We start from the raw sequence: 23,808 nt of genomic DNA on the forward strand, positions 1-23,808 counted from the left end.
GAGGTCAAAGGCCATTTTGCCTTACTGGCAAAACCGGGTACCACTTTATTGGGCAGAGGGGTTGGGGGGATTCCATCGATATCAAGTTCAGAGCACAACATTCTGGAATGCATTTTAATTTCCACACTCCATACACTGAAGGTGCTAAAAAAATTGCAATTAAAATAAATCCATCACATTAGCTATTCCTAAAGAAACCTTCACTTGAATGCCCCCACTATAACATACTTTCTTTCCCAAAAGAAAAAAGTCATTAATCTCAAAATGGCATCCTTTCAAAACCCAGACTTTGGTACAACTTACCCTGCTACATTTTAAATATTTCATTTGATGAGAAACGGTTTAAAAACTTTTGGGGTGTTTTACAAGTAAAAATCTGTGTAGCTTAAAATTTACGATCCAATCAGTCTAGTATGTGAGTGTCCAGAGAGAAGCAAAAGTATTTAAAAGAAAATGTTTTAATTTTTTTTTAATGGACCACTTTTAAGTCAGAGTGTTGGTCACTCAGTCGTGTTCAACTCTCTGCGACCCCATGGGCTGTAGCCCACCAGGCTCCTCTGTCCATGGGGTTCTCCAGGCAAGAATTCTGGAGTAGGTTGCCATTCCCTTCTTCCAGGGGATCTTCCCAAGCCAGGGATCAAAGCTGGGTCTCCTACGTTGCAGGAAGATTCTTTAGAGTCACTGAGGAAAGTCTTGGTTGAATTTGTTACAGTATTGCTTCTGTTTCATGTTTTGGTTTTGTTGTGGGACATGTGGGATCTTAGTTCCCTGATCAGATACAAAACTCACAGCCCCTCCATTGGAAGGAGAAGTCTTCATGATTGGACCACCAGGGTAGTCTCCAGTAGAGTGTACTTGTCACTGCTGCTGCTGCTAAGTCGCTTCAGTCGTGTCCGACTCTGTGCGACCCCACAGACGGCAGCCCACCAGGCTCCCCCGTCCCTGGGATTCTCCAGGCAAGAACACTGGAGTGGGTTGCCATTTCCTTCTCCAATGCATGAAACTGAAAAGTGAAAGTGAAGTCGCTCAGTCGTGTCCAAGCCTCAGCGACCCCATGGACTGCAGCCTTCCAGGCTCCTCTGTCCCTGGGATTTTCCAGGCAAGAGTACTGGAGTGGGGTGCCATTGTACTACTCCAGTACAAGAGATGAAGGGCTACAAGATCACAGTATTCTGTTCCTTATCTCTTCCTGCCTTTGCTCAGAACCCCCGAAGGATCTAGTCCCAGTGCCACACGAGTTGCTGGGAGAATAAAGCATTCAGCCTGGAGTCCACCAGCTCATGTCCTCTCCATGTTTAAGGTCTCCCGTGCAACCAAGGATGAAAGAAATATCACTGCCATCGGGATAAATGTGATTCTAAAGATTGGCGGACTGCCCACACAAGATTGAAATGTGAAACAAATCTGGCTTTGCCCAACACACCATCAAGCCCATTTGGTGGCCAATTTCCAAACATTTATCATTCCGCTGGAAACGGGCAGCTATTGACTTGTGTGTTTGCTTCTCAAGATAAATGTCTTAAAGCAGGGGTCCTCGACCTCCGGGATCTAACGCCTGATGATCTGAGGTGGATCTGATGCAATAAAAATAGGAATAAAATACACCATACATGTAATGAATGCTCTTGATTCATTCAGAAAGCATCCCCCAGCCTCTGGTCCTTGGAAAGACTGTCTTCCACAGAACTGGTGCCAAGAAAGGCTGGGAGACCACAGCCTTAAAGTACCTCAGGGACACAAGGTCCATATTTGACCTAATAAAGGCAGTCATAAATCAAGACAACCAGAATTAGGAAAAATGCTGCTAGAAGGAATGTATTTTCTTTTCCTCTCTCTTTCTCACAGCTGTTGGCCATGACTGAGATAGCGGTGTAGTATATACATTGGTTTCTCAAGGAAGCGATAGTATAACCTGTGATAAAACTCAAAAAAAAAAAAAAAACTGAAGAAAATGTCACCTATAATTCATACTATAAAATGGGAGTTACTTTAATATTTTTAGTATCATCCCTTCTTGGTGTTTTTCACCCCACTGGTCTGAACACGGTTAGTTTTTGCTGTTGTTCAGTCGCTAAGTCCGGTCCAAATCTTTGCCACCCCGTGGACTACAGCATGCCAGGCTTCCCTGTCCTTCACTCTCTCCCGCAGTTTCCTCAAATTCATGTTCATTGAGTCGGTGATGCCATCCAACCATCTGATTCACTGCCACCCACCCGGTTCAGCTTTTGCCTTCAGTTTTTCCCAGCAAACAGAGCCTTTTCCAATTGTGCCTGATACCTGCATAGTATATTGGATGTCATAATTAAGGAACTCTCCCTGCTCCATCAGGGTCTGAGAAGTGCCTGGAATGGCATCCTTGTCCACGACAGGGTCAAGTGTTACCCAGTCAAGGTGATGGATTGCTGAATGACCCCTTCACACTGGGTGGGCCGGTCTCATGCATATTTTAACCACAATTCTCGGAGCAAATTATCACTCCTTTGAGGAAGTGCACATGTTCCTTATAACGTTCTTATCTTTTCAGTCTTGTAGGTTTTTGTTTCATTCTTTGCCCTGAGAATACTGTGGTGGACATTTTTGCATGAGAATACCCTTTTCCCTTCTTTATGTTGATTTCATTAAGCGCTGCCACCAGAAGGGGAATTCCAAGGTCAGCAGTCTGGCTGTGTTTTGACTGGTAAGTCCTGATTCTGTACTGTTGGACTGTAACTGGAGAGCTGCTTTGTAGGAATGACCCATGCAAGGCACTCCCGTAATCACTTCTATCTATTGATTTAAGTAATTAACACCTCCTCCACTAGTGTTGGCTGACATGTGTGTGATTACTCCTGAAGTTGGACCTGACTCTTTTGTAAATTGAGAACTGTGATGACAGCCACGGACAGATGGGAAAGCATAATCATCTTCTGAAATGGTATAGGAATCGTTATCGCTAAGGATCTAACGTACTCATTTCTTTTTTCCTTTTTGAATAAAAGGTTAATATAAAACGTAAGCCTTCCATTCAACTCCTCCACAGTCATTTTTTAAATAAAGAATCAAGACATTCAGATTTCACTTGTTCGACTTAGTATGAATAGAATGCTACATTTCTAAGTAAAAAAAAAAATAGATAAGCAACAAGTCACCAAGGTTTACTATATAGAGCACGAAACTGTAGTCATATGCTGTCATAACCTATAATAGAAAATGATATACATGGACACATGAGTGTGTATGGATAGTAGAATCACCTTGCTGTACACCTGTGCATTGTAAGTCAACTATTCTTCAATAAAATATATATATGAAGAAAAAAAAAAATTCAGACTTCAGAAGACTTAAAAATAATCATCAAGCGCACACTGCTAATGAAGTCATCAATGCAGAAACTTGTCCACAACAGTGCAGGTAGTGGAAAAAAAAAAAAAAAAAAACACTGCATGCTGTCACACAACACAATTATATTTCCCCCTCTTTTTTTAGCACGTTTATATGGTACGTTTTTTTTCATTAAAGAAATTTTATTGGAGTACGCTTGATGTCCAATGGTGCGTCTGTTTCAAGTGTCCAGCAAAGCCAATCAGTTACACATATACATACGTCTACTCGTTTTTAGACTTTTCCCACGTAGGTTGCTATAGAGTTTCAAGTAGGGTTCCCTATGCTGTGCAGTAGGTTGTGATTAGTTACCCATTTTATTTAGAGTAGTGTGTGTATATGTCAACTCCAGCCTCCCAATTTATTCCTCCCACTATATCTTCAAAGAAATGTCTTTATAAAGAAAGATACATATTTGTAAAAGAAAGCAAGTAGTCAGTGCAGGAGATATAAGAGAGTCAGGTTTTACCCCTGGGTCACGAAGATCCCCAGGCAAGCATGGCAACCCACTGCAGTATTCTTGCCTGGGAAGTCCTATGGACAGAGGAGCCCGGTGGGCTACAGTCCATGGGGTTGCAAAAGAATCAGACATGACCTTGCAACTAAACAGCACATATTTTTAAAGAAAGATACACATTTTTAAAGAGAGGTACATATTTTTAAAGAAAGATGGTGCTGCTGCTGCTGCTGCTGCTAAGTCGCTTCAGTCGTGTCCGACTCTGTGCGACCCCATAGACGGCAGCCCACCAGGCTCCCCCGTCCCTGGGATTCTCCAAGCAAGAACACTGGAGTGGGTTGCCATTTCCTTCTCCAATGCATGAAAGTGAAAAGTGAGAGTGAAGTCACTCAGTCGTGTCCGACTTTTAGCAACCCCATGGACTGCAGCCCACCAGGCTCCTCCGTCCATGGGATTTTCCAGGCAAGAGTACTGGAGTGGGGTGCCATTGCCTTCTCCGAAGATAGTGCTAGACTTTTTTTTTTTTTTTATGGGCTTCCCTGGTGTCTCAGAGGTTAAAGCGTCTGCCTGCAATGCGGGAGACCTGGGTTCGATCCCTGGGTCGGGAAGATCCCTTGGAAAAGGAAATGGCAACCCACTCCAGTATTCTTGCCTGGAGAATCCCATGGATGGAGGAGCCTGGTGGGCTACAGTCCACGGGGTCGCAAAGAGTCGGACACGACTGAGCGACTTCACTTTCAGTTTAGACTCTTTAAAGAATAAGAATTCCTTTAAAGTTCAGGTGTATCGATATACATAGTTCACACAGATATGGGGAAATTCTTAAACCAGCAAATGGACACAGAAGCAAATATAACAACGACCTTGAAGATTCAGATTATGATTGTCAATGTCCACCTGGACTTGCAAAAGTTATCCCAGGGCTGCACTTTTTAATTTTGTTGTTCTTTTTGTTTCGTTTTTGAAGGGAGTGTCAGGAAGTTATTCCACTGCTTCCAGACCTCCTGCACCGGACCCCTGTTCATTTCTATTTTAAAAATCTCTTATCTATCCAGCAACAAAGGACCAGAGGGAATCACCTTGAGTTAAGTTTGCAACAAAGACCTAAGTCTATAAGCATGTGGCTGCAAATGGTGTTTATGAAACATACAAGTCTGCAACCATCATCCAAATACTAATTCCCTCTCACACTTCTTCCAAGTTGAAAACTGATGTTAATAACATTTAAAGTTCACCAAATAAACTCAGATAGGCAAACCCAGGGTACAAACATTTCTACAGAAGTCATTTTCATCCAGTGATGATAAGCAACCGCTGTCGGTCATGAGTCTTAAGTGAAAAAAAAAACAACCTTGTTAACATTGCTAATAATACTAGTTGTTGCTTTTTGGTCTCTAAGCTGTGTCTGACTTTTTGCGACCCCCTGGGCTGTAACCCACCAGGCTCCTCTGTCCATGGCATTCTCCAGGCAAGGATACTCGAGTGGGTTGCCATTTCCTCCTCCAGAGGATCTTCCCGACCCAAAGCTGGGTTCCTGCTCTGGCAGGCAGATTCGTTACCACTGAGCCACCAGGGAAGCCTGTACTGCATGTTTAAAAGTTGCCAAGAGAGTGGATCTTAAAATTCTGATGAGAAGAAAAACAGTTTTTAACTCAACGGTGATGAATGTTGATTGGACTTATGGTGGGGGTTGCTTTGCACTACATACGTAGATTGAATTCTTACCTTGTACAGTTGAAAGTCATCATTATTTTAAATGTATATTATTAAATATATATAACGCAAGTGCAAGTATTAGTCACTCAGTCATTTCCAATTCTTTGCGACCCCATGGAAGCCAGGATCCTCCGTCCATGGGATTTCTCAGGAAAGAATACTGAAGTGGGTTGCTGTTTCCTTCTCCAGGAAATACATATAATGGTGTACGTCAAATTATACCTCAATTAGAAAAATCAGAAAGCAAGCCACGTTAGAAGAGGACGTGGATACACGTAATTTGGGGCATTTTCTTCTTTTTTCTAAATTCATTAATTTATTTGGCAGTATGGTCTTCTCTGGTGGCTCAGTTGGTAGAGAGTCTGCTTGCAACGCAAGAGACCTGGGTTCAATCCCTGGGTAGGGAAGATCTCCTGGAGAAGGGAATGACAACCCACTCCAGTATCCTTGCCTGGAAAATCCCACGGACAGAGGAGCCTGGTTGGCTACAGTCCATGGGGTTGCAAAGAGTCGGACACGACTGAATGACTAACACGTTTTCACTTCACTGGGTCTTAGTTATGGCATGCTGGAATCTACTTCTGAAATCCCGGGCTTCCTGCACTGGTTGTGTGGCGTCTTAACCACTGGGCCACCAGGGAAGTCCTTTGGGGCATTTTCTGTGGAGGTTTAAAGAGGCACCACGGTCCCACCTGCCTGTGTCCTGAATAAGAACTCCAAAGGTATATATATATGTCCCCACCCACGACTTCCCTGGTGGCTCAGATGGTAAAGCATGTGCCTACAATGCAGGAGACCTGGGTTCAATCCCTGGGTCAGGAAGATCCCCCGGAGAAGGAAATGGCCACCCACTGCAGTATTCTTGCCTGGAGAATCCCATGGACGCAGGAGCCTGATAGGCAGTCCATGGGGTCGCAAAGAGTTGGACACGACTGAGCGACTTCACTTTCTTTCACTTTCACCCACCTGAAAGGGAAATCGCTCAGTCCTGTCCGACTCTTTGGGACCCCATGGACTGTATAGCCTACCAGGTTTCTCCATCCGTGGGATTTTCCAGCCAAGAATACTGGAGTGGATTGCCATTTCCTTCTCCAGGAGATCTTCCCAACCCAGGGATTAAACCCGGGTCTCCCGTATTGTAGGCAGACGCTTTACCGTCTGAGCCACCAGGGAAGCATTTCACCCACCTGAAGCCCCCTGTAATCTCCTACCCTACTCCATCCCCCTAGGTTAATCACAGAATACTGTGCTGAGTTCCCTGTATCACTCGGCAAATTCCTCCTTGCTGTCTATTTTACATATGGTCACGTATATGCCACAGAGGATGAGATGGCTGGGTGGCTTCCCCGACTCAATGGACATGAGTTTGAGCAAACTCTGGGAGTTGGTGATGGACAGGGAAGCCTGGAGTGCTGCAGCCCACAGGGTCGATAAAAGTCGGACATGACTTGGTGACCAAATAGCAACAGCCAGGAATCTGTAGGATCCCATGCTTCCATGCTGCCCCACATAGTATACCTGAGGCTGACTCATGCTGATGTGTGGCAGGGGCCAACACAATATTGTAAAGCAATTTAAGAAAACAAAAGTGCAAAAAAAAAAAATGTGCAACAGATTGGAATCAAAGGGTAGAACAGAAGGCCAACTTGAGAATTTCTTTGGAAAAATCACTGCTTTCCATTATTTTTATTGTATGTTATTATACATATATATATATATCAGAGAAGGCAATGGCACCGCACTCCAGTACTCCTGCCTGGAAAAATCCCGTGGATGGAGGAGCCTGGTGGGCTGCAGTCCATGGGGTCGCTAGAGTCGGGCACGACTGAGAGACTTCACTTCCACTTTTCACTTTCATGCATTGGAGAAGGAAATGGCAACCCACTCCAGTGTTCTTGCCTGGAGAATCCCAGGGACGGGGGAGCCTGGTGGGCTGCCGTCTATGGGGTCACACAGAGTCGGACACGACTGAAGCGACTTAGCAGCAGCAGCAGCATATATATATATAATTGGAGAAGGTAATGGCAACCCACTCCTGTATTCTTGCCTAGAGAATCCCATGGACAGAGGAGCCTGGTGGGCTGCAGTCCAGAGGGTCGCACAGAGTCAGACACCACTGAAGCGACTTAGCAATATATATATAATAAAATGAAATGATATCAACATAAAAAAAGAAATCTATGGAGTTCACAAAGGGGGTTCAGCTCTTAGCCCCAGGGGTCCCCTGCCCAGCATGAGGGACGCTCTTCTTACCTTCTGAATAGTGAGACAAGGTCAAGAGGCTGACGCAGGAGGCGCCTGCGCCCGAGCCGAAGATGGTGACTCTCTTGGGGTCCCCACCGAAGGCCCCGACGTTCTCCTCGATCCAGCGTAAGGCTTGGATCTGGTCCAGGAGCCCATAGTTGCCCTTGGCCGCCTGATCGCCGGTGCTCAGAAAGCCTGCAGAGGAAGACAGGAGATTTTGGGGTCGTCACCTAACAGAGTACACTGCCACAGCATCGCTGCTACTTGGAAAGATATTTCACGGGACACGTTGTTCCTTGTTTGCTTCTCCTCCCTGTACATAGAAGCAAGAGAACAGCACCTTTTCATGGCAGAAAGGGTTATATGATATAAACAATAGTTACAATGGTTTTTCTTTCATTTGAAAAGAAAGTGAAAGTCGCTCAGTCGTGTCCGACTCTTTGCAACCCCATGGACTACAGAGTCCGTGGAATTCTCCAGGCCGGAATACTTGAATGGGTAGCCTATCCCTTCTCCGGCAGATCTTCCTGACCCAGGGATCGAGCCCAGGTCTCCTGCATTGCAGGTGGATTCTTTATCAGCTGAGCCATAAGGGAGACCCAAGAATACTGGAGTGGGTAGGCATTCCCTTCTCCAGGAGATCTTCCCAACTCAGAGACTGAATCCAGGTCTCCCACATTGCAGGCGGATTCTTCACCAGCTGAGCCATAAGGGAAACCTAAGAATACTGGAGTGGGTAGCCTGTCCCTTCTCCAGTAGATCTTCCCAACCCAGGAATCGAACTGGGGTCTCCTGCATTGCAGGCGGACTCTTTACCAACTGAGCTACCAGGGAAGCCCTATTTCTTTTGATAGTATAAGGAAATGTCTCACTGAGGCTTTGTATGAGGCAATGTGAATCTGAAATATTCACAATACACGACCATATCAGAAACCTATACATTTTATAGGCTAGCGGTAAAGAGTCCACTAGCAAAGCAAGAGATGCTGATTCAATCCCTAGGTTACGAAGACTTCCTGCAACAGGAAATAGTAACCCACGCCACTATTCTTGCCTGGGAAATCCCAAGGACAGAGGAGCCTGGAGGGCTACAGTCCCTGAAGTTACAAAGATTCAGACACGACTTAGCGATTAAACATTCATTTTACTAGATTCAAGTCATTACTCCTGTGTGTATCTAGGTTTTCCTTGGGAAAAAAAAAAAACAAAAAACACTTCAGGAAAAAGAAAAACTAATTTTTCAGGGCAAAAAGTCTGTGTATCATCAGTGTATAAGATTGTGTGCACTGTTATAAGAACAGTAGGTTATCTTTTGCCCGTTGACTTCCTCATTAACATATTTTATTTAACTCCATTCAACTCACAAATTTCAAAGGAAATTAGAACCATCAAGACATGCCACTCTTAAATAGTTTGGAATGCATCTCTCTTTTTCTATATTAAAAAAGATATTACAGTTACATGCAGAAACTTAAAATTTTTTAATCTTGGCCAAAAGGCAATGCATATTCAAATCTCCCCAACTGTCCCCCCAGAATAGCACGGACTGCGATACTTTCTTTTAAAAACTAAGAGGATTTTAATTTTTAGTTTTAATTTTAAAAAGCGTAAGCTAAGGAATCAAACCCTAAATGCCACCTTAAAAGCTGCAAAGAAGACCATCTGGGCATTCATTGTGGCAAAGTGATAATTTTTTTGATTTTTGAGATCACATGCCCTTTCGGGTTCACACTGCAGAAATATCTTGACCTGGAACCTCTGCTTTCCTCTGATGCTTTCCTGTGGGACAGACAGATGCTCTCTTGCTCAGATTTAAATCTATGAATATTTTATGAAGCGTCCTCAAGCTTAAATACTAGCACAAACTTTAATCCAACTTTACATGCAAATCTGTCTTGAGTAAGCCTTCTGGGTGGAAGAAAAGAGTAATAAAAAGTTTTTTCGCCCCTACTTCCCACTCTTACATGACCCTACACAAAATGCCAATATATTACCTCTGTGTGGTTGTAGTTCATTCACTAAGTTGTGTCCGACTCTTTGCAACCCCATGGACTGTAGCACACCAGGCTTCCTTGTCCTTCACCATCTTCCAGAGTGTGCCCAAGTTCATGTCCATGGAGTCGTGATGCCATCCAACCATCTCATCCTCTGTCACCCCCTTCTCCTCCTGTCCTCAATCTTTCGCAGCATCAGGGTCTTTTCCAATGAGCTAGGTCTTCCCATCAGGTGGCCAAAGGATTGGAGTTTCAGCTTCAGCATCAGTCCTTGCAATGAATATTCAGGGCTGCTTTCCTTTAGGGATTGACTGGTTTGATCTCCTTGCTAACCAAGGACTCTCAACGGTCTTTTCCCACTCCGCAGTTCAAAAGCATCAATTCTTCGGCACTCAGCCTTCTTTATGGTCCACCTCTCACATTTGCACATGACTAACTGGAAAAAGCATAGCTTTGACTGCATGGACCTTTGTTGGCAAAGTGATACCTCTGCTTTTTAATACCCTGTTGAAGTCTGTCCTAGCTTTCCTTCTTAGCAAGCATCTTCTACTTTCCTTGCTTGTAGTTTGGTGCAGTCACCACCCCCAGTGATTTTCGAGCCCAAGAAGAGAAAGTCTGTCATTGCTTCCACCTTCCCCCCTTTATTTTCCTCTTTATTGCAAGGGTTATGATAGTCACATATTTCAGGGACTGCTTATTAAATAAGCATGGCCAGTAAGTACAGTGTTTACATGAAGACAGGCTATTTGGGACTGAAAATAACAGAAATGAGAACCAACGCCTTCAAAGACATCCTTAAGCAAACCTGGAGGGTTTCCCAGGTGGTTCAGTGGTTAAGAGTTCACCTGACAAGCAGGAGATGTGGGTCTGATCCCTGGGTCTGAAGATCCCCTGGAGAAGGGAACGGCAACCCAACCCACTCCAGTATTCTTATCAGGGAAATCCCCTGGACAGAGGAGCCTGGCGTGCTACCATCTATGGGGTCCCAAAGAGTCAGACATGACTGAGCAACTGAGCACCTAAGCAAAGCTGGCAGAAACCCAAGAAACCCTCAGAGTAGGTTGGAGAAGACTCTTGAGCGTCTCTTGGACTGCAAGGAGATCCAACCAGTCCATCCTAAAGGAGATCAGTCCTGGGTGTTCATTGGAAAGACTGATGTTGAAGCTGAAACTCCAATACTTTGGCCACCTCATGTGAAGAGTTGCCTCATTGGAAAAGACCCTGATGCTGGGAAAGATTGAGGACAGGAGGAGAAGGGGGTGATAGAGGATGAGATGGTTGGATGGCATCACCGACTCGATGGACATGAGTTTGAGTGAACTCCAGGAGATGGTGATAGACAGGGAGGCCTGGTGTGCTGCGATTCATGGGGTTGCAAAGAGTTGGACACGACTGAGTGACTGAATTGAACTGAACCAGCTTCTCAAAACCTAAAACAAAATCGTAAAGAATGAGATCTTTCACCAACGAGGAATGAGGTTACCTTCCCATAGTTTCCCTGAGTACCTACGAGCCATGGGGTATGTGAATCAGGAGGGGATTGGGAATGAATGGTCTGGTTCAAATAAAAGCAGCAAGAATGTTTTGTGGTTTTTTTTACCATTGTTTGAAATTGCAATCATCTGGACTCTCAACCTACTTGCCTGAGTACATATAAGGATGTCAACTGCCAGGATGCATATTTAGGGAACGTCGCACAAATCGACTCCCCTTGAGAGTTCACAGGGGTGGCTTCGAGTTGAGCAAAAGGATGGGAGTGTGTAGACATTACCAGGCGCTCCCTTATGTAATTGGCAATTATTAATTAGTCTTTCCTGCCCGAGAATGTTCTGGAACACCACCCCCCCACCCCCGCCACCATATTTCAAATGCCTACTCATAAAATGAATCCCACTTTGCTCAGGGGGAAAAGCCTCTTTCAGCCGACTTTATGGATGAAACCGGTTGATAATGACGTTTGGGTACTGGATAATAACCATAAAGAGAAAGCCTCTCTCCCTCCATTCAGTTAAGAGGTGATTCCTTCCTAAAGGCTCTAGGAATTTTCTGGCAGAACCATCCTGGTTTTAACCCATCCATCTCTCTCCTACGCTTCACTCTCACGGAATGACCTCCTCACTTATTTTTCTGGAGATGAGCCTGACGATTTTTGCAATGGATGGTAAATCACGAGTCTTTAGGAAATCAGAGCCCCTCGGTCCACAGTGAAACATGACTGTCTCTCCGACTGTTTAATAACCTCTGCGATAGGAAGGACCGTTAACATTCCATACCCTGGCAAATCCTACTTCTTCTAAAAGGATCTCATGGAAAGGTTTGACGCTGGTGATTCTAATCTCCTTCCAAAAGGTCTGCAGGAAACAGCTTTCCATGTGTCTCAGAACCCCAGCAAAGGTACCCAGGGGTTTTTTGAAGCTGGTGTTTCCATAGCGTCTGACATGGAATCTTCATTTACTGCTACCACCAGGGACGGCTTTTTTCCCTCTTTTTCCACCTTTTATTTTGTACTAGAGTATAACCAATTAAAAGTGTTGTGATGGTTTCAGATGGACAGCAAAGGGACTCAGGCATACATTCACATGTATCCCTTCTCCCCCAAACTCCCCTCGAATGCAGGCTGCCACATGACATTGAGCAGAGTTCCCTGTGCTGGACAGCAGGTCCTTGCTGGTTCTCCATGTTAAACACAGCATTGTGTCCATGTCCATCCCAGACTCCCTGACTATCCCTTCCCCCATCCTTCCCCCATTTCATTTGTTCTTTTCAGTGCTTCTGAGTTCCCATGGCAGGACCAGAATGAATGCAAGTGGTTTTATATTCCCTATGAAAGCAAACTGCTTTCCTAGTCTAACTGTCAAAATACAGTGTTTGATGGATTTCCCTCGTGGTCCAGTTGTTGCAACTTCGGCTTCCCTGGTGGCTCAGACGGTAAAGCGTCTGTCTGCAATGTGGGAGACCGGGGTTCGATCCCTGGGTCGAGAAGATCCCCTGGGGAAGGAAATGGCAATCCACTCCAGTACTCTTGCCTGGAAAATCCCATGGACGGAGGAGCCTGATAGGCTACTGTCCATGGGGTTGCAAAGAGTTGGACACGACTGAGCGACTTCACTTTCACTTTCACCTTTCAAAGCAGGGGGGTCGGAAGTGCAGGTTCGATCCCTGGGCAGGGAGGTAAGATCCCACCAGTCTTGTGGCCAAAAAGCCAAAACATAATGCAGAAGCAACACTGTTTCACAAATCAAAGAAAGCCTTTAGAAATGTTTCACATCAACAATTCTAGAAACAAAACAAAACAAATTGCTGCTGCTGCTGCTACTAAGTCGCTTCAATCGTGTCTGACTCCGTGCGACCCCATAGACGGCAGCCCACCAGGCTCCCCATCCCTGGGATTCTCCAGGCAAGAACACTGGAGTGGGTTGCCATTTCCTTCTCCAATGCATGAAAGTGAAAGTGATCGCAGTGCTTGATATAATCCAGACAGAGCGTGGGCCGGGGTTTCCCGGCGTGGGATTGTACGAACAACATGAAAACAGCTTGTCAACTGGGAAACAATCACACACTTTACCAAAGATGGAAGGGTCTCAAGGGGTCAGTTTCCCAGATCAGCTCGCAACTTCCCTAACGTGCTTCCGATGAATTCACAGAAGCCAGTCCCTTGACTGGCCAAACCCGGTGATTTTAGACAAATGGCTCCTTTTCACGGACACACACTCCTGGCTCCAAATCCTCTAAGCATCTCAGCTGATGAAACGTTGGTTTTTGAGATTTACTGTCTCTGAAGTGAAGCTTGTAAATAAGTAATCCACCCCCCCAACCCCGCACCACCACCAACATTAACTGAACAAGGAGAGAGATGCACAAAAGAAGTCATTTGAATTTAGACAGATTAGGGACTAAATTGATACTGAGTTTCATTGAAAGCACTGGAAGGAATAAAACACACACACACACACAAGATGTGCTAAGTGGCTGGGTGTTTATTTTAAAATGTGATTCATGGAAAAGATGCTTTAAAACCCTAAATCCCATCTCTCATTGCACATTGAATGAAATGAGTATTGTGTGCACTGTATTTGGTCAAAATATGGCTCTGGAACAGAAAGTTGAGGGTTGTAGAGTGGCTAACCAGGATCTAAATGTTCCTCATTCAACTGAACTGCAAGTCTTTAAGAGATTGGTTCCAGAACACACATTAAGTGGGCGGTAAGAAGCCCAATGGGGTCAGATGTATTAATAACTACACTTCAGTTGTTTGCAACATGACTTTAATGCCACAGATGATGTAATCCCTTGAGAAATAATTCACTACCTAAGCATGAAAGATTGAGGGCAGGCGGAGAAGGGGACGACAGAGGATGAGATGGTTGGATGGCATCATCAACTCAATGGACATGAGTTTGAGCAAGTTCTGGGAGATAGTGAAGGACAGGGAAGCCTGGCGTGCTACAGCCCATGGGGTCACAAAGAATCAGACACGACTGAGCGATTGAACAACCACAGGCACAGTAGGCATTTTTTTTTATGATCATTAAACAGAAGATAACAACCAAGTGACCATAGAAGAAAAGTATTTACATTTTCAAGGTGCTTGCATTTGAGAGAGAATTTTGTATTTGTGCACACAATATTTAATTCAAAGGAGTAAAAGCAAAAAGCAAATGTGTAAATGAAAACATTTCAATTAGAAAAGTCACACAATTTACTTTAGGTCACGTAAATTAGCTGGAACAGAAATCTATGTAACCAGAATCAGAGCTAAGGCAGAAATATGAAGCAGGACAATAAAAATGCCCGTTTTCGTTCTTTGATGCTTACAGAAAATCATTCCCTGGGTGTGACTGTTACAAGGTGAAACTGACGTTTTCTTCTTTTTTAAAAAAATATTTATTTATTTATTTGGCCTTGTGGGGTCTTAGTCGAGGCTTGGGGAACCCAGGTCCCTGACCAGGGGTTGTACCCAGCCACCTGCATTGGGAGCATGGGGTCTTAGCCACAAGACCACCAGGGAAGTCCCTGAATTTTTATTATTGGATTCATTTATGATTTAACAAGAGTGCATAGGTTCTAAAGAATGGGATAAAACTGGGAAAACATTTAAATCCTGTGGGCAGGATAGGCAAAGCTATTTGGATTGTGTGTGATTTCATTTTCATTTTGCTTAAAAATGGCCCAAATCGTAACTAATGCTACTTTTATGATATTTCGTTGCCATCTCAGTATTGCACAGAGTCAGAGCAATTTCCTGTGTCAGGAGAAGAAATCTAAGAGAATGATGACGGACACATGATTTCTACAGCACGTGTTTCAGAATGTGGGGCTCATGACTGTATCAGTGGGATTCCTTGCACTATTTTTATAAAGCATATTCTATCCCTGACTGACAATTTGCACTGAGGTTGCACAGGTGTCTTAAAGTATTTTAGCTGAAAATATATGGATTCACAAAACTAACACTCATTAAATTCTGGAAACAAAATAGAACATGATAAACCCCTGTTTGTTATACAACGCTGATCAAAAGGTGAAGATCATTGATAAACATATTTCATGATGATGAGAATTTGGCAACAGCCAGTCTGGAACCAAATCCCCTTTGAGCCAACAAGATTTTTTTTTTCCTTAAATCAAAACCTCATCCTTGAATATTTTCCAGATTTGTTGATGAGAAGTCTGAGTGCCAAAAAACAGATGCTTTTGAAATGTGGTGCTGGAGAACACTCTTGAGAGGCCCTTGGGGAACAAGGCGGTCAAACCAATCAATCCTAAAGGAAATCAACTGTGAATATCCTTTAGAAGGACTGATGCTAAAGCTGAAGCTCCAATCCTTTGGCCACCGGATGTGAAGAGCTGACTCACTGGAATAGATCCTGATGCTGGGAAAGATTGAAGGCGGGAGGAGAAGGGAACGACAGAGGATGAGATGGTTGGATGGCATCACCAACTCTACGGACATGACTTTGTGGAAACTCCAGGAGAGAGGGAAGGACAGGGAAGCCTGGTGTGCTACAGTCCATGGGGTTGCAAAGAGTCAGACACGATTTAGTGACTGAACAACAAATTCAATTCTTGAATAGCTCATACACTTCATCACTCCTCAAGGCTGCATCTCAGTGTCCAAGATAAGAGGTCTGATTCACTCACTCAACCTTGCAGCTTCCAATCCATTTCTACACCATCCATATAATCATGATGCTCCGAAGGCATACAAAAGGGCAAAACACACGAAAATCAAAACCTGAAGCCCTCTGACTCAGCAGTTCTATTTCCATAAATGCTTTCTATAAAAATCTGGATTGGTACAGAAATAGCCATGCGAGGGTTTGCAATGTGCTAATGCTCAGAATTTTTTAAAAAATATATATTACTTTTTTGGGCCAAACCTCATGGCATGTGGGATCTTAGTTCTTTGACCAGGGATTGAACCTGAGCCCCCTGCCTCGGAAGCACAGAGTCTTAACCACTGACTGACCAAAAATATACCTATTGATTATAATCTTGAATGTAAGATGTTTGGATGGCATTAGCAAATTAATTGACATAAATTTGAGCATACTTGGGAGATAGCGGAGGACAGGGAAGCCAGGCAGGCTGTAGTTCACGGGGTCGCAAATAGTTGAACACAAATTAGCAAGTGAACAATAATACATGAATGACAGCAATCTCAAAATCTATGAATAGATTTGCTGCATGAATTCTGTTGGCTGAATCCACATAACAGGAGGCTGTATACGTATATAAAATTATACAGAGTATTTCTATGTGTAAACACAGAATCACGTCTAAGATGTCTTCAGAGAAAACGGAATACTTTGTCTTATAGATCCCATTTTTATGACCATAACAAGAAGGGTGTGCACAAATATAAACTCTGCAAAGAAATCAAATAGTTCATAGTGTTTGTCTCTAGGAAGGGACTTCCCTGGTGGCTCTGATGGTTAAACATGTGCCTGCAATGCAGGAGACCCAGGTTCGACCCCTGGGTCGGGAAGATCCCCTGAAGGAGGAAATGGCAACTCACTCCAGTATTCTTGCCTGGAGAATCCCCATGGACAGAGGAGCCTCGTGGGCTACAGTCCGTGGGGTTGTAAAGAGTTAGACACGACTGAGTGACTAATGTTAAGAAGGTGGCTATAAGTGATTTTCACACTTAATTTTAAATAACTGCTTTTTCTTCCCATGTATAACTGCTTTTTTATCCATTGTACACGGACATACACACGTATACACACAACACAGCAAGCTTGTGTCAAAGTCAAATGTCTTAGTGCGATGTTCAGGGCCATCCACTGTGGTCCATCTCTACATCGCTGGCCATGCTTGACACATGCCCTTTAGCCAACAAATCGACCACATTCCACTTGACTGTTCCCTGGGATACACCTTGCATCTCCGTCTCTCTTTGTACACAGTATCTTCCATCTCTTCCTGAACGTGAAACCAAAAGTCGCTCAGTCCTGTCTGACTCTTTGTGACCCCATGGTCTATACAGTCCATGGAATTCTCCAGGCCAGAATACTGGAGTGGGTAGCGGTTCCATTCTCCAGGGGATCTTCCCAACCCAGGGATCGAACCCAGGTCTCCTGCATTGCAGGTGGATTCTTTACCAGCTGAGCCACCAGGAAGCCCACTGGTGTGGGTAGCCTACCCCTCCTCCAGGGGACCTTCCTGACCCAGGAATCAACCCGGGGTCTCCTGCATTGCAGGCAGATTCTTTACCAACTGAGCTCCCTGGGAAACCCATCTCTTCCTAAGACGCCCTTTATACAACCGCCAGCATCCTGTAAGGTCCCTTCCTCCTGTACATACGGCCTCACTTCAAAACTTACTATCTGATCTTGGAGCACAGCGCCACCTGGAGACTGACTCCATAACCTCTGTGGTCCATGCCTTTAGGCAGGAATCAACCACAGACATTTCATCTCTTATCCACCACCGACGCGTGTGTCCCTTTTCAAGTTTCTCCTAATGGTCTTAGTTCCTCCAAGTCAGTTCACTGCATTAGGTGAGTTAGAGTGATAGAACCTAGCACTTTCTATGACGGGGATCTGCTCCCAGGTCAGGAGCGTGTCAATATTTTGCAGTGGAGTCACGCAGTAGGGGGCTTTCCAGATGGCGCCAATGGTAAAGAATCCACCTGCAGATGAAGGAGATTTGGGTTCGACCCCTGTGTCGGGACAATGCCCTGGAGGAGGAAATGGCAACCCACTCCAGTGTTCTTGCCTGGAGAATCCCATGGACAGAGGAGCCTGGCAGGCTGCAGTCCATGGGGTCACAAAGAGGCTCAACTAACTGCACAAACGTTTGCACACGCTCATGCACACACACACGCACACACACAGAGGCAGTCAGCTTTGGCTTTGAATCTGCAGGAAAGCCTCACATTTCTCAGCTGTAAAGTCGAGAAGAGTACATCTTAGTCCAATAGCACAGCTTGAGAAACTAACTGGATGATGTGCTTTTGAAAGCGTCATGCTTCTTGGAGAGCCCATATACATTTTGCACTTATATATTTTTCATGACACTACAAATTGTATTTAGGACATAAAGATGATTTATATAGAACTCTATGCTACAAATGGGATATCACAAACCCTGCCATTTATTTCTGTTTCACCCACAGAGAGCAAGTAAGGAGAAGTATCTATTGATAAATGAAAGAATGCCACAGGGAAAGTGGATAACTGGTCTACCTAGGCTCTGTCTGTATTATACAGATGATCGTATTCACAGTAGCCGTGTATGCAAACAGCCTAAATGCCCATCTACAGATGAAGCTATAAAGAAGATGTGGTACATTATGGTAAAGCAAATAACTTACAATAAAAATTTTAAAAAGAAGATGTGGTATAGTGTGTGTTTCTGCAGCACATACACTAAAATTGGAACAATACAGAGAAGATTAGCATGGCCCTCAGCAAGCATGACACAAAAATTCATGGATCGTTTCATATTTTTCATGATATATGCATAATCATGTCTGATTTTCATTGTTGTTTTTTATGATATATGCATAATTATGTCTGATTTTCGTTGTTGTATGGCAGAAAACAACACAGCAATGTTAAGCAATTTTCTTCCAATTAATAAAAAAGAAAAAACAAAATACTATTTATTAAAAAAAAGATGATGCAGTGAGATACACACACACACACACACACAGGAATATTATGCAGCCAGAAAAAAAAGTAACGAAATCATGCCATCTATAGCAACATAAATGAGCCTAGAGATTTTCATACTAAGTGGAGTAAGTCAAACAGAGGAAGACCAAATATGCTATGATATCACATGTGAAATCCTAAATATGATACCAATGAACTTAACTATGAAACAGAACCTGAGTCCCAGACAGAAAACAGTCTTGTGGCTGCTATGGGGGACAGGGTGGAGGGAGGTGTCGGGGGGGAGTTTGAGATTCCTAGATGCCAATTGTTATACACAGGATGGGTGAACAAGAGCCTGCCACAGACCGCAGAGTACAGTGAACTTTATATTCAATATCCTCTGAGACCCCATCATGGAAAAGAGTATGTGTGTATAACTGAATCACACTGCTATATAGCAGAAATTAAAGCAACACTGTAAATCAACTACACGTCAATGAAAAGAAAGATTATGCAGACGATAAAGCCTATATGCTCCGACTGCAAAATGTTGTTGGTGAATAACTTTGCATGAAGCTGATGCACATTTATCTGTTCAGCCTGTGTATTCAGTGCTTGTTTATTATTTATTTAGTGTTTATTGGGTACTCAGAGTCTAAAGAGAAACGCAAGGCAAAAATATAGCTGCAACCATGCTGAGAAAATGATGGAGGTCCTTATCCAACCGAATTTCTGATATACATGCAATGACCCAACTAACGTGATAAAAGCTGAGGGAAAATGATATAAGAGTGGATTCTGACACATATTTTGAAAACTTACAGACAGCTTTATTTCATTTGTGAGCTACAATTCATTTTTAACACAAATATTTTAAAACGTATTAGGAAAGTCATTTTTTTGCCATCACATACTGTTTGTGAAACATGCATGAAATATGTGTGTGTGTGTGTCTCTGACGGCATGCTCAGTTGCTGTGTGTGACTTTTTGTGTCTCCATGGACTGTAGCCCGCCAGGCTTCTTCTCTGTCCATAGGATTTCAGAGGCAAGAAAACTGGAGTGGGCTGTCATTTCCTCCTTCAGGGGATCTTTCAGACCCAGAGGATCAAAGCCCCCGTCTCCTGCACTGGCAGTCGGAAGCCTCCAGGGAAGCCCATAGCGATTTTGTATTTATATGGTATTCATGGCACTACAAACTGTATTTAAGAAATAAAGATAATTTACATAACTCAGTGTTACAACTGTGAAACCCAATTTTGATAGTTTCTCACAAAGTGCACAAATTCTAAATATGCTGACCTGCTTAGACACACTAAGTAAGGAAAGTCACTCAGTCGTGTCCGACTCTTTGTGACCCCATGGACTACACACTCCATGGAATTCTCCAGGCCAGAACACTGGAGTGGGGAGCCATTCCCTTCTCCAGGGGATCTTCCCAACCCAGGGATCGAACCCAGGTCTCCTGTATTGCAGTGGATTCTTTACCAGCTGGGCCCCCAGGGAAGCTCACTATTAGATACACTATTTCATCCTCAACTGCAAGACAAGCATGGCTGGTTGCTGGGTTTCCTAGTATTTATGACTGGATACTATCTAGGGGCAGATAAGAATTAATCTGGTTTGTTATTTGTCCATAAAATGCTAACAACTAATATAAAAAAAAAAAACAGACATTCTTCTTCATCTCTATCAAAACCTAGTCATGCAGACTAACTCATGTAATCTTAATTGTGTCCAGAAATATCCCCAAGCTTTCCAATGTTGGTTTTCAATGGGAACCTTGGAACTTGGTTAAGAAGATAGTTTAAGGTTTCCTTTGCTGTGCAAAAGCTTATAAGTTTGATGAGGTCCCATTTGTTTATTTTCATTTTTATTTCTATTGCCTTGGGAGAACGGATAAAGAAAATGTGGTACATACATATAGCAGAATACTACTCAGCCATGAAAAAGAATGAAATAAGGCCACTTGCAGAAACATGGATCAATGCAGAGATGATCATACGAAGTGAAGTCAGTCAGAGAAAGACAAATATATGACATCACTTATACATGCAATCCCACGGACTATACAGTCCATGGAATTTTCCAGGCCGGAACACTGGAGTGGGTAGCCATTCCCTTCTCCAGGGGATCTTCCAGACTCAGGAATCGAACTTGGGGTCTCCTGCACTGCAGGTGGATTCTTCAACAACTGAACTCTCAGAGAAGCCCCTGATACAATCTTAAAAATACTACAAATGAATTTATTTACAAAATAGAGATAGACTAACATAAAAAACAAACATCATTATCAAAGGGGATCCGAAGTGGTAGGAACAGCACGTTTGGGATTAGCATACACACCCAGCTATATATAAACTACATAAACAAAAGATCTTAGTGTATAGCAGAGGGAACTAGACTTAATATCTTGTAATAACCAAGGATGGATATCCATCCATCTATCTATCCATACATCCATCAAACTGAATCACATTGCTGTTCACCTGAAACTTGACACAATACCGTAGGGAAAAAAGACATAACGAAAGACCCTGGGAAGGTCTGAGAGGAAATACAACACAACATTAGCAACAAGTGATTGGAGTGACCTTGGAAAGAGCTATTGGGCTAGCCAGAAAGTTCGTTTGCGTTTTTCCATTAGATGCTATGGAAAAACCTGAGCAAACTTTTTGGACAACCCAATAAAACCCCAACAGAAAGTTCAGCTTCAGGTACAGAAAGGTAGCTGTTGAAGAAGTAGGGATATTTCTCAGGACTGAGTGTATATCCCCTCTGTGTAACACACACTCAAATTGTCCCTTTGGTTGAATAGCTTGACTATGCAGTCTTCCTGGTGAATTCTCAATTGTTAAATATCCTCCTTGGAAGAAAGGCTACGACAAACCTAGACCAGCATATTAAAAAGCAGAGACGTCACTTAGACGATGTTTGTTCAAAGAGTCAAAGCTATGGTTTTCCCAGTAGCCATGTACAGATGTAAGAGTGGGACCATAAGGAAGGCGGAGCACCAGAGAATCGATGCTTTCAAACTGCGATGCTGGAGAGGACTATTGAGAGTCCTGTGCACAGGGAGGGAATCAAACCAGTCGTCCTAAACGAAATCAGTCCTGAATATTCATTGGGAAGACTGATGCTGAAGCTGAAGTTCCAATACTTTGGCCACCTGATGCAAAGAGCTGACTCACTAGGAAAGACCCTGATGCTGGGAAAGACTGAAGGCAAAAGGAGAAGTGGATAACAGAGGATAAAATGGTTGGATAGCATCACTGATTCAAAGGAAATGAGTTTGAGCACGCTCCAGGAGATGGTGATGGACAGGGAGGCCTGGCGTGCTGCAGTCCATGGGGTCGCAAAGAGTCAGACACGACTGAGCGACTGAACTGACTCAACACGCCCTTGCTGACGAGGAGATTTGAAAGTCCATTTCTCCAATGAAGAGTCTACTACAACACTCAACTTGTAAGACCCCTTCATACTATCTTGGTCTCACTGTGGATGTATTTTTATAACCTAATTTACATAGGTAAAGGAATTGTGCAATGAATTTACTTTAAGAAAGGAAACAGCATATGATGAAAAACAGAAGACCTTTCATCTAATTATTCAAGTTTTGTTTAAAAACCAACCAGTATTCCCCAGTCGAGTGAGGCCTTGGATCAGCCAACATGCTTCTAACCTCAGAGCAATTGGCTGAGGAACTGGAAATCACGGCTAATTTGCAACAGGATGACTATGGAATATTGCATAACGTTCAGTTTCCAAGAAAAGTTCCATTATGTTGATCCTATTCATTTTTCCCACATAGCTGACTTCTACACTCTTCCTCACTAAAATGCAAGGAATGAGATGAAAAAAAAAATATTTAATTGACCTTCATAATTAATACAAACTTCAAATAACACCTGACCTTTTCACGCAAAACAACTTCTAATTAACAAATTCATTTTGTGTTCCTAAAACTGAGCTTTCCTTTAATTAACAATATTGATGGCTTCTAGAGTTAATGTCTGTGGCTAAACCACCATGTTATTTTAAAAGCATAAAGTGACACCAAACAGTTGATTAGTAATGAGTTATTTTTAAAAGAAAATAGCTGATTATCATCTTTGTTGTTGCTCAGTTGCTAGGTCATGTCTAAGCTGCTAAGTCGCTTCAGTCGTGTCCGACTCTGTGTGACCCCATAGATGGCAGCCCACCAGGCTCCCCTGTCCCTGGGATTCTCCAGGCAAGAACACTGGAGTGGGTTGCCATTTCCTTCTCCAATGCATGAAAGTGAAAAGTCAAAGTGAAGTCGCTCAGTCGTGTCCGACTCTTAGCGACCCCATAGACTGCAGCCTACCAGGCTCCTCCGTCCACCGGATTTTCCAGGCAAGAGTACTGGAGTGGGGTGCCATTGCCTTCTCCAAGGTCATGTGTAACTCTCTGCAACCCCATGGACTGCAGCACACCAGGCTTCCCTGTCCTGCACTATCTCCTGGAGCTTGCTCAAACTCATGTCCATTGAGTCAGTGATACCATCCAACCATTTCACCCTCTGTTGTCCCCTTCTCCAGCCTGCAATCTTTCCCAACATCACTGTCTTTTCCAATGAGTTGGCTCTTTGCATAAGGTGGCCAAAATATTGGAGCTTGAGCATCAGCATCAATCCTTCCAATGAATATTCAGGGTTGATTTCCTTCAGGATTGACTTGTCTCATCTCCTTGCAGTTCAACACACTCTAAAGAGTCTTGTCCAGCACCACAGTTTGAAAGCATCAGTTCTTCAGTGTTTAACCTTCTCAGTGGTCCAGCTCTCATATCCATACATGACTACTGGAAAAACCAGAAGGTTTGACTATACACACCTTTGGTGGCAAGGTGATGTCTCTGCTTTTTAATACACTGTCTAGATTCTCATGCAGAATTTTTTCATCACCCTCCTTGTCCAAA

At 43.5% G+C, this 23,808-nt stretch overlaps 1 protein-coding gene and 1 non-coding gene across 3 annotated transcripts in view; one reads left to right on the forward strand and one right to left on the reverse strand.

Moving 5' to 3' along the window:
- LOC100300059 (neuroligin 4 X-linked) overlaps positions 1-23,808 on the reverse strand; it is a 394,985-nt gene that overhangs the window by 17,992 nt on the left and 353,185 nt on the right. For both annotated transcript variants that reach the window (XM_059884058.1, XM_015461827.3), the window contains one exon: positions 7,787-7,972. In XM_059884058.1, coding sequence (XP_059740041.1) covers positions 7,787-7,972 — 186 coding nt within the window. The remainder of the gene's footprint in view (positions 1-7,786; positions 7,973-23,808) is intronic.
- LOC112445214 (U6 spliceosomal RNA) lies at positions 18,625-18,726 on the forward strand. Its single transcript, XR_009493669.1, has one exon. It is a non-coding gene; the product is annotated as a U6 spliceosomal RNA (small nuclear RNA).

This window comes from Bos taurus, chromosome Y (assembly GCF_002263795.3).
Source record: "Bos taurus isolate L1 Dominette 01449 registration number 42190680 breed Hereford chromosome Y, ARS-UCD2.0, whole genome shotgun sequence".
Lineage (NCBI taxonomy): Eukaryota > Metazoa > Chordata > Mammalia > Artiodactyla > Bovidae > Bos > Bos taurus.